Source organism: Schistosoma haematobium, chromosome ZW (genome assembly GCF_000699445.3).
Source record: "Schistosoma haematobium chromosome ZW, whole genome shotgun sequence".
Lineage (NCBI taxonomy): Eukaryota > Metazoa > Platyhelminthes > Trematoda > Strigeidida > Schistosomatidae > Schistosoma > Schistosoma haematobium.
In genome coordinates this window covers 86,454,486-86,467,040 of record NC_067195.1, presented here as the reverse complement: position 1 = coordinate 86,467,040, position 12,555 = coordinate 86,454,486, and the positions used below count along the sequence as shown (strand labels likewise).

Here is a 12,555-nt window from a genome sequence, read left to right as displayed (position 1 = left end):
CGAGAGTGGAAAGAGTCAGATCTCCCTCGAGAAATGCTCTCATATGGCCACGTGCATACAACCACTTCAAGGGAAGTCCTACTCACTGCCATTTCTCGGCATTACTGTTGTTTACGAAATTGAGAGGACGAGAAGAGAATGAACGGTGCTGCAACGGGGTTTGTGGATATTGAGGATCTAACTAAGGGAGATGGAAAACTCTGATTCCAGACCAATGCTCCACATGATCTCCAGGACCCTCAAGAGACAAATGAATCAATTATTGGTCACCGGCTACCATGGGACTGCATCTCCTTACGATGCTCCACTGCCTTGTGGAACAGACCTTTAAGTTGAAGGCTCCTGATATGGCTCCTTAAGAAAATCACCTCCTTCGGTTTGGGCACCCGAGCAGTATTGCAGCCCTCACATAAATCGAATGAATAATTTATGTGGCACATATCTATTTGGTGCCTTCATGCACCAATGTTTATGTGTTTAAATAAATAAATATTTCAGAATGTATTGAACTTTTACAGTTCTATCTAAACTAAAGGATCAGATTACATTGATGACTAGTTTCATGTGAAATCTCGATTAGAATCATATAGTTTTGAATAGATGAATCTGTTTTACTGTTAGTAATGGTGTAGGTTACTATCTGAAGTCCATATAACTTATTCTGGCTTCGGGAAAGGTCAATTTATCCATTCTTCTAGAGTCATGTTTTCACATTGTTAATTATTCACTAATCAACCTTGACTATTTTTATATGAGCGTATATGTGTGTACATTTATTATCCTATTCATCCCATGTATGTAATTCATTTTTATCTGGCTATAAATATTGATTAACGCTTGATAAGTTGGGAGTTGGCTCACACGCCTTCTCCACAGCGTATCATTTCGCTTTATTCCTCTGATTGACCATTCAAACCAATGAATGTACAGCATACATATATTCAAAAATTCATTCTTATATTTAATTCCGTTATTCACTAACACGAGTTAAGTTGATAATTAGATACGTGGATAGATGACATATGTACTTCAATAACATTTATACACTTTAATTGGTGACCACTAAAGTAATCAGTTCGTCAATAAGATTATCTGATCTAATTGTGATGTCAAAATGAAGGACCCCACAAATTGACATGATCATTTATAACAAATTAATCAGATATTTCAACAAACATACCATTAATAATGATTGAATAACAAGAAGTAAGATATTTACCAACGTAATATATCCCTTGAATGATACTGGAATCATTCTTCATTAGAGTATTGTCAGTATAGAAAGTAAAGTCATCGAATGTTTTCAAATGGATATAATTTTATTCACTTAAATATCCATTTGTTTGTTACCAAATGGTATCTATTGAGTTAATTAGCTTAAAGTCATATTTCAATTAGTGGTCTTCAATGATTGTTAATACTTAGATAATGAATTAATGTTTTCTTACTATGAAGATGATAACTGATCTAAATAACAGTGGTGTATAATCATTCTTTCTAGTCAGTTATTGAACGATCTTGTGAATTATAAAGAATCATCTGTGTTTCGTTGAAGAATATTTAAATAGCATGAATGTTAAATTCATTTGATATTGTTTGCTTATATCTTCCGATTGTTGTTTAAGACTAAAATTGTTCAAGTCTCTTATGAACATATGAGCATCCTGTGCGGATTGCCTCGATATTGTCTTAAATCACAAGTATTATAAGCAAAGATGGATAATGGTTAGCAAACAATACCAAGTGAATTTAAACTTTACCCTAATGCACAAGCAAGTGGCTATTAGGACTCAGTATCTAAGTGGATAACATGATATCATTTGAAGTGAATAATACTGGATTCGACTCTTGGAGTGAACATCAACTCTAAAATGAAGGTACATCCATCTGACCAGTCGCAAATAGAACAAAACGCACATCAAATTGGATTCCACTGCTAACCACCAACTATCCTTGTTCAGAATTAATGTTCCCAGGTTTTTTTTAAAAAAAGCATATTGGTTAAACACTTTAAACAACTTTAATTTCCCTTAATCAGTTTGCTTAATGACGTCGTATCTTCTAACAGGTAAAAGTCTATTATACTTAAAGAAATGAAGTATAAAGTGGATTATTATTATTATTCAGTGATTGACTTAAATGTGAACAAATACAATCACAAATAGTTAAGATTTCCCTTAATGAATAATAAATGTTTTGCTTACATAAGTATGAAATTTCAGTACAAAAACCCTTTTACTAATTAATTTTAAGCATATAGAATTTAGACGGTAACGTAAATGTGATCATTCAACAGCTTCTAGTGACCTACTTTTATCAAGAGAACGCGATTGCTTTAATAGAAACAATTATTATTATAACCAATTGTACCAGTGATTGTTTAACTGTACTAAAAACATCCATTATTCTTTCATTATCCTTCCATAAATTGTGACTTTGTACGCTCTTACGTTCGCTCATTGATTCCACTTGTATTTCTTTGGCACGATCTTGGTATTCTTTCGATACCACGAGATCGCCAACGACTGTATCTCGTTACAACCTGCAACTGCCTTCTGATTTCTGATACGCAACCTCCTTGTAGTGATGTTTATAGTCAAACGCGACTCGACGCCACACTACAAGCTTAACTCTTAAAATGGAAGCAAAATGTTTAGGAGATAAACTCATTGCTAAAACTCCTTTTATTCAGGCTTGAGACCGGCAGTAGCCCAAGAGGGGCTCTAGGAGGAGTTGCTAAAACTATGTACTTCATCCTAATAATTTCAAATCATCAGTAGAATTGATATTTAAAAGACAGATATAAAGGTGGAGCTCTGATAGATGATTTTGATGAAGATTTGTTCTTTGAGCTGGATGGTTTGGTCGTGGAGTTTTCATTGTTCACAGGAAAAAACGCTCTTTTCTAACTGTTTTTTGATATGAACATTGATTTCATGCATGCATTGTTAATTCGTCTTATTATCAGAAAGGGGGTTATGTGGAGATCGTAGTAATTTAATAGTTGAATTCATGAGTCGATTGAAGCTTGATAATAATGTAAAATCTGAAATCACTTGACGGCCATTTCGCCCTAGTATAGGGCTCTTCAGCAGTGCGGATCTACAATTTCTCACGCGGGACTCGAACCCAGAACCGTCCTTTTTTGAACACGAACGCTTGACCTGTGGACAACCGAGCAGGCATCCAACGGTGTTAATGTTTAACTTCAACCAGTCCACCATATTGCGTGATCGTCCACCGTTGTCTTCAGTGAGTTACTTTCTCACAAAAGGCATGTTTGAACTCCACTAGTTGCAGTTCATTCAAACTAGGAAATACCACTCGAGACCGTAGGTCCTCGTTCAGGATCCCGCAGTTGGGTTCGTGGATGCGCACTACTGCTGAGTCCCATACTAGGACGAAACGGCTGTCCACTGCTTCCAGGTTTTCAATGTTGGTTTAGCTTTAATTGACTGATGAACTGAACTCTTAAAATTACGGTTCTGATTGCAGTGGAGTTCGTTTATTATTTTTTATAAGTTCAGACTATGATTTTGCCGACTAAAATTACTAACGAGAATTAAATAGGTTAATTAATTTTTCAATACTCTAAATATATTTAAATAATGATAAGGAAATTACTTCCTTAAAAGTAATAACAGTGCTGTAACGTGAATGTCGTAGATTCTATTTTAAGAAGGATCCTGTATTTCGACTGTCGAAGGGTCGTATACTAGGACGAATCATGCACATAACGCTTTTTGTAATTTCAAATCATACCTTAACTAACATTAATCAATATCAGAAGGGATTTTGTGGATATTATGGTCTAATTGTTAAGCGACCCGCATGAGAGACTGATAGGTCTTGGTTTTCGAATCTCGCGAGGCGGGATCATAGATTTGCACTGCTAAGGGGCCTCATACTAGGATAAAACGACCGTCCAGTGCTTCCAGGTTTTCAATGGTGGTCTAACTTCACATGATATGGTATATTAAATATTACTCACCGAATTTTCTTGCAACAATCATCTTGATTAAATACAGTTTTGCAACAATAACGTTCATATAAGAAACTTTCTCCAACATCACAACTCACATCTATTAAAATGAATAAAAAGTTTTCATTAATGTTTTCTTTTAAGTTTTATACTTAAACATTACATAGTGATTATAAATAGAAAATCATTGAAAAACCGCTGAGAATTTCATACTAGCATGGAATTCCTTATAATACCATATGATCTTAAACCCATGATGATACTGTAAATCTCGGTGAGGATACATGTGCAAAAAAAATTGATTTAGTATCCGGTTGCTCATAGTTACAACTTTAATCAATTCACAATGCTGTATGATAAGCAATCATTGAAATCAAAGATAAGTATCTGTTATAATTTGTGGCCTTGTGCCCTATCAATGTACGATACCGCCAATTAGGTAATAGTGATTTATCGACTGGACTATTCATACATAAAACCCGTACGAACAGTCCAGAGTCTTTATCGGTCCTCCTTCCCACCTAGCATTGCCTGTTGAAGTCCAGAATACCAATCTCAGCATCCGCGATGCAAATCATGTATTTCAAACAAAGTTAGTTTATATACAAACCGAACAGACCACATTGTACCAATATAATAGGAAACAACATTTGTACAAGATTTAGCCAAATGTGACTGTGAATGTGGGAGACTGTCATTAATAGACTGAGCATAACTTAAGAATGGTAAATCGTATAATAATAGTTTATAGGTCAAAGTAAAGCTTGTAATAAGAGGAGTATAGATATACATAATCTAGCTATGAATAGTTATACATTAAGAATATACATATGATATTTGTCCATGAATAGTTCTCAAACGTTACCACTGATAATTCTCTCCGGGATATGACACTATCTCACTTTCAAACTAGTTAAACTTCACTACTGTTAGGGATGGTAGATCCCCACAATTCACTTGGTAAATACCTTATTTTTGTAATTTCATTTTGAAGATTTGAATTTCTTGTTTTCGCGTCAAAAGCGCTCATTTTCACCTTTATGTCGTATTTCCCACTTGGAAGGATCTTCAACGCTATTGGTTGATTGTATCTTTTACCATGCTATTTTGTAACGCTTCCGAATGATAATATTATGCTATATATATATATATATATATATATATATATATATATATATATATATATATATATATATATATATATATATATATATATATATATATTTGATTTGTGCCTGTCAGGATTGCTCATGCTTCTGGCTGCTTGCGGAATATATTTCCCCGTTTCGAATATGAACTTCTTTCTCTAGTTAGCTGGACTGGGACGTATCAGAATAGCTAGCTTATTGGACTTTGGACACAAAGTCTTTGTTCCATTCTCAGACTAGGTAAACTCGTCATCGCTTCAAACATAACAATTACTTACTGCTTGCTTCTCATCTGAATATCGAGTTTACTTATCAAAGTTATTCAAATGTGAAGGTGTACTTTGATGGAGTTACATAAATGAACGAAACAAACTTTTAGTACTCGATGATTTTCCATGTTTGTTTAAGTAAAGTCATTCCATTATATTAACAATTCTAAGCATACATTTTAAATTATTTTTTGTTCATATCATTGTTAAGTCTGTTGGCTTGTCTGATGATGATTGTTACTATTCATGTTCTTTGATGCCTTGAATTCGAAGTATGATTTCAGATTATTGAAATCCTGTTTTCATTTAATCCATGTGAGTTTTCTTTTAGATGATTACTTGTCTGATACTTTTGAAATACTACTGATATGATATGTGGTACTTTGAAATAATGCCTTACTGTTCACAAGTCGCTGATCTATTCTATTCTGACTTCATGTCTCCAAGATATGTTATTGATTTAATTGAAACAGTTACATTGGATTAAGTGAACTATCAGTAATGATAATAATAATCTGTTTATCTTACAAAGAATCAATTTAATTAGTTCAGTTGGTGTTGTTTACTTGTACCTTCCGATTGTTGTTTAGGACTACAACTGATCAGTTTCTTGTTCGTATATGTGCATCCCATGAGGATTGCCTCGATATTGTTTATAAAGCTTGTGACCTAAGGCAATATCGAGGCAATACGCACAGGACGCACATATACCAATAAGAGATTGATCAATTGCAGTTCTAAAGAACAATGGGAAGGTACAAGCAAACAATACCAGGTGAATTTAAACTTCACCTCATTGCATAAGCAGGTGGTCATCAGGACTCATTAACTAAGTGGATAACGCGATAGGGTTTGAAGAGGACGGTGCTGTGTTCGAGTCCCAGGATGAACATTAACTCTGAGGTGCAGGTACATCCAGCTGATGAGTCTCAAATTGGACGAAACACGTGTCAAACTGGATTCCACTGCTAGCCACTATCCATCTTTTCTTATAAATTTAATTAGTCTTCAAAACTGATCAGTTGAGGATGAATAAATTAATTTTGATACTTGGCAAATTTACCTCTTGTTAACTCGTAACATAAGATAGATAATTTACAGGGGACTAGCAAGCAACTAGAGAGAATCATTACAAGGAACAAAATGATTGTCTTCTTCAACTATACAGCTATTAATGCGGTACCATTTGGACTATACATGTTGAATATCACTTCATATCATGAAGACGATCTAGTTCAGACAAATAGACTATGTTCACGTGAAAATTCAGGATTATAGAAGATCAGAAAGGAAATATTTTAAAATTTCTATAAACCTTAACTAAATGACACATGTGATTAATAAACTTGTCGAAAAAGGCCAAATTTACAGACGAATGAAATGTGTTTAATTATTCAACACGAACGTCAAGGCAGTTCTACTGTACGGAGCTGAAACTTGGAGAACTAACACAATCATCATCAAGAAGGTACAAGTATTTATAAATAGCTGTCTATGCAAGATGCGCAACATCCATTGGCTGGATACCATCAGCAACAGCCTTTTGTGGGAGAGAACAAACCATCTTCCAGTTGAAGAGGAAATCACCAGACTGCATCACGAAGCAAGCCCTAAATTGTAATCCTGAAGGGAAGCGGGAGGGAGGAAGGCCTAAGAACATATTACGTCAGGAAATAGAAGCAGATATGAAGGGGGTGGATAACAACTAGGAAGAGCTAGGAACGACTGCCCAGGACAGGGTTGGTCGGAGAGTCCTGAAGGGAGGCTTATGCTCATCCACGAGGAGTAACAGGTGTAATAAAGTAAGTGAGAAATAAATGTTTAAATATCAATGGAATACTGCATAAGAAATTAAAAGAAGAAGCTAAGGGACTTAAACAACAGTGTTTTTGTTAATAAATAATTACAATAGCCTATCCAAACAAGGTAATTTGGTAATTATTAATAGGTTCTAAGCGCTCATTTCCATTTGAGGTTGCCATGATTGATTTTGTTTAGATGAAAAATGAAAACATCTCAATTGAATGATTCTACTCAAGAGAAACTATATTGTCTAAGATACTGATTTTCTCCTTATCACTGTCAGATTCGTTTAGTTCCTGTTCTAGATGTATGCAATTTCATTACTTTTAATTGTCTTGTGTTAATGCACTTAAAATGTGCGAGTCCCACAATAGGACGAAACGGCCGTCCAGTGCTTTCCAGGTTTTCAATGGTGATCTAACATCAATTGGTTCATGATCTCAATCAAAAACTTAATAATCTCCACAACCCTACACTGACAATTACCGTGTGCTCACCAGTGACTAGCTTCATGAGGGAATTCTCGGAGTTCTAGTGAGAAGCCGTGACCAGTGGAGCTAATCCATGTCGGGTAGAGACAGGTATCTATTTCAGTACAATGAGAGATAGTCACGCAATTTTGTGGATTGGCTGAAGTTTGGCGTTAACACCGTTGGGTGACAGCCCTTTTCAGTGATCTGAAGGTTAAGCGTTGGCGCGCGAGACCGAATGCCTTGGGTTCGAATCCCACGAGCGGGATCGTTGATACGCCCTACTGAGGAGTTCCACAATAGGACGAAACGGCCGTCCAGTGCTTTCCAGGTTTTCAATAGTGATCTAACATCAATTGGTTCATGATCTCAATCAAAAAAGTTAATTTTTGACTGTTTTAAATATGACTAATCTCCGTGTAGTGTTCTGTGAAACTAAGGTGCCTGTAAATTTCTAAGCGCATCCCAGAACATTACTGTGTGTGGCTTTAAAAAAGGAGAGTACAGAACAGTTTTCAATTCAATACAAGAGTATCTAATCAACTCTCCGAGAGAGTCTTCCTTTAAAATAATTTCCACAATCAAAGGGACTGGATCGAAGGGAAGCCGAATCAAAAGCTTATGTATTGCTGTAGCATTGACGAACCATCTATTCACCACAGAATTCTGCGTGCAAAAGCAATACTTCCAAATTCTCATCCTTCTTTAGTCCTAATTCCCTTCTGTAATATGTTTTGGGTTTTGTCTCTTTAAATATAGTAGTTTGTAACTTTAAACCGTAATCATTTATGATTATTATTCAGTTTTTATTATTATGACCTTACTGTTTCTCGTTTTTCTCCATATTTGTCGAACGGACAGTTATCTTTCATAATTGTGACCCTTCTAACCCCCTGATTAATATGTGACCTCATTTGATAATTAAGGTCTTGAATCCCTTTATGATGAAATCTTTTCTATCCATCTATAGACCCATACAACTATAAAGATGAATGACACAATGGGTTAGTTTAATTAAATCTGAAAGTTGTTAAATTATATATAACTAAGGTAGTAGAAAAAGAAGAAGAAGAAGAAGAAGAAGAAGAAGAAATACATTGTTTTGTATCAGATGGGGTTTTGTGGAGTAATTTCAGTAGTTGAGATCATAAGGTCCTGGGTTCGAATCCTCCAAGGCAGGTAAGTGGATGCGCAGTGCTGTGAAGTCCCATAATAGGACAAAACAGCCATCCAGTGCTTCCAGATTTTCCATGGTGATCTAGCTTCAATTGACGCATGATCTCAACTATTAACATTGTTTTGTGTCTATCGTTTTATGATTGTAACCTTATAACTAGCAAACAATTAGCCACAAAACATGATTATTTTAGAGAATAAGTTGTAAACAGAAACCAACTAGAATTTGTTCAAAATCTACGTAGATATCAATGTGAAAAAATATGAAAAAGGGGAACATAATTTGTGTCGTTAATATTAGTTGAGTTTTTTTAATGATCAGTTCACTTATCCTTACTTACGCCTGTTACCCTACGTTGTGGAGGTGTATAGGCCACCCATCAACAGTCTCTAATGAACTCTGTCCTGGATAATCCTTTTCAGATGTTTCAAGTTTCTATTCATCTTTTTAATATCTGGCTTTTCGCTAATAGTATCCCGCTAACGAACTCAACTCACTTATACTTATCGATTATTGTTCAAACTTACATCGAAATAGCATATGTTAGTAGAGATTTTAGTAGTAAGTCATATCTTGTCTAAGCAAGGAAAATCCTATAAATTTTGGATTGTTCTAAACTCACCAAATTCTTATCGTCCGTCAATTACTCATAGTCTATTACCAATACTCTGTTCATTAACACATAATGATATGAAAATACAAGTGAACATTAAATTATAAGGTAAAATCTTTGATAGTTATAAAGGGACCTCATAATAAGCAAAGATAAATGGCGATTAGCAATGGAATTCAGGACGCGCGTTTCGTCCTATTTGGAACTCATCAGCTAGATGTACTTGTATCCGTTTAGATGGTGGTTGGAGGTAGTCAACAGGAAACCCTGGACCCGAGTTTCGTGCTACTTGGCACTCGTCAGCAAGGTGTACCTGTAATCTTGAGGGAACTGGTGCTCCCTGGCGGATTCGATCTCATGTCACCCAGCTTCACAGTCAGAGACGTTACCACTGAGCTATCCGAGCCGTGACTAACCTCCTGTAGGACTGAGAAACCCGGGTCCAGGGTTTCCTGTTGACTACCTCCAACCACCATATAAAACTCAATACATAGTGCCCGCAGTGTCGAGTCACCTAGACTGGTGGCCACATTGCAACATGATCGATAGCATTCGATCTGCACTAATAAGGACTAGACAAGCATGACATTGATCACCACCCAGTGATCAATCAATTGTGAGTACTTGTATCCATATGTTCATGTTGACTTAAGGCAATATCGAGATAATCCACACAGTATGCATATATACCAATAAGAGACTTATCAATTACAGTATTAAACATCAATGAGAAAATTCAAACGAACAATGTAAAATGAAGAAACCTCATTCATTTTTATATTGATTTTTAACATTACACTTTCCACTAACAGAAGAAGAAAATTAGTGATTATAAGTTACACTGTATGAACACAATAAAGTCGATTGATTATTAAATAGGCAGAAAATACCAAATATAAACAATCGAATGTAACCACTAAGCTACTACACATGAAACATTAGACTTGAGTGTTGAGTATAAAAACTTATCCATTTTGATGAAGTTTTGTTCCCTGAGCTAGATTGTTTGGTAGTGGAGCTTTCATCGTTCTTTTGAACGACGTAAAAAGTTTACAATCACCTACACGCACAGACATTAGAGATTATCAAATTTAAACTACTTAAAGATGCATAGTGGTTGGCAGTGGAATCCAATTTGACACGCGTTTCATCCTATTTGGGACTCGTCAGCTGGATGTACCTGCATCTCAGAGTTATTGTTCACTCTGAAACTCGAACACAGTACTGTTCGCTTCAAATGCCATCACGTTAACCGTTTAGCTACTGAGTCCTGATGGCCACTTGCTTATACAATGGAGTGAAGTTTGAATCCACTTGGTATTGTTTTACTTGTACTTTGAGTGAAAATCAACTCCGAGATGCAGGTACATCCAGCTGACGAGTCCTAAATAATACGAAACGCGTGTCAAACTGGATTCCACTGTTAGCTACCATCCATCTTTGCTTAAAATGTATAATATTTCATTAGTTAATAGTATAAATGAATGTGAGACAGGAATTCATTAAACAATAATCAAACATGCATTGTATAAATCATAATGATCATTTGATAATAGAAACCTTTCCCATGTGATTTCGTAGAAGAGAAAAGAGAAAGAAACAATTTACAGTATGCTTTTCTTATTCAACATTCTAATTATTAGTATCCATTTAAACAAACAATGAAAAGTGGTTACAGTTACATGCAAATACAAAAAAACTATCTTCATAGTTAATTATATATTTATGTTCTTTTGTTCATCTGATGAATTATCTAAATGTAAAATGTTCTCTTATATTACTGAACCTATGCTTAGATGGTTTCATATCCAGTTGATACTAAGTAATCTGTACTCTCTCCCTTCCTCTTTCTTCTGGTGGTCGACTGGATTATGAAGGCTTCGACATCCGAGGGAAAACACTGCATACAATGGACAGCTCAGAACCAATTAGACGATTTGGACTTCGCAGATGACCTAGCCCTCCTATCCCATACACATGAACAAATGCAGATTAAAACAGCCAGTGTAGCAGCAGTCTCTGAATCAGTAGGCCTCAACATACACAAGGGGAAAACCAAGGTCCTCAAATTCAACACGGAGAACAGCAATCCAATCACACTTGATGGCGAAACTCTGGAAGATGTAGAATCCTTCACATATACCTGGGAAGCATCAACATCGATGAACAAGGAGGCTCAGATGCAGACGTAAAGGCAAGGATTGACAAAGCAAGGGTCGCATTCCTACAATTAAAGAACATATGGAACTCAAAACAACTTTCAACCAATATCAAAGTGAGGATCTTCAATACGAATGTCAAGGCAGTTCTACTGTACGGAGCTGAAACTTGGAGAACTACAACAACCACAATCAAGAAAGTACAAGTATTTATAAATAGCTGTCTACGCAAGATACTCAACATCGATTGGCCGGATATCATCAGCAACAGCCTTTTGTGGGAGAGAACAAACCGGCTTCCAGCTGAAGAGGAAATTAGGAAAAGACGATGGAAATGGATAGGACATACACTACGCAAATCGTCAAACTGCATCACGAGACAAGCTCTAACTCGGAATCCTGAAGGGAAGCGGGAGAGAGGAAGGCCAAAGAACACATTACGTCGGGAAATAAAAGCAGATATGAATAACAACTGGAAGGAGCTGGAAAGGATTGCCCAGGACAGGGTTGGATGGAGAATGCTGGTGAGCGGCCTATGCTACTTGACGAGGAGTAACAGGCGTAAGAAAGTAAGTAAGTAAGTAAGTAATCTGATGAATATACGAAGTATAAAACTATATTCATCGACAGTAAGGCATATAAATGTAACGGGGCATAGAATTGACATCAATACAGCTTTTAAGACGTTATATAGCAAGTCTGAAAGACGAATTCTCAGGTTTGTAGAGATCCTGGCTATTTTCAAATTTAAATTTCCCCTTATATGAACAGAAACAATTTATCGTAACGTTGAAGGAGAGACTATAATTTGTGAATGAATCAATCATGTATAAGATAACAGGTCTCGAATTTTGGCGCAAAATTCACTCATCCATTTGATTAAATAGAGTTTTGGCATTATAGCTGATGTCAGTTCGTGGTGAAAACCCTAAAT

At 35.8% G+C, this 12,555-nt stretch overlaps 1 protein-coding gene across 1 annotated transcript in view; it reads left to right on the top strand.

Moving 5' to 3' along the window:
- MS3_00010519 (uncharacterized protein) overlaps positions 1–12,555 on the top strand; it is a gene marked incomplete at both ends in the record, with an annotated part of 34,966 nt that overhangs the window by 18,485 nt on the left and 3,926 nt on the right. The window contains 2 exons of the mRNA XM_035731120.2: positions 7,312–7,325; positions 8,723–8,798. Of these exons, the coding sequence (XP_035588543.2) occupies positions 7,312–7,325; positions 8,723–8,798 (90 nt within the window). The remainder of the gene's footprint in view (positions 1–7,311; positions 7,326–8,722; positions 8,799–12,555) is intronic.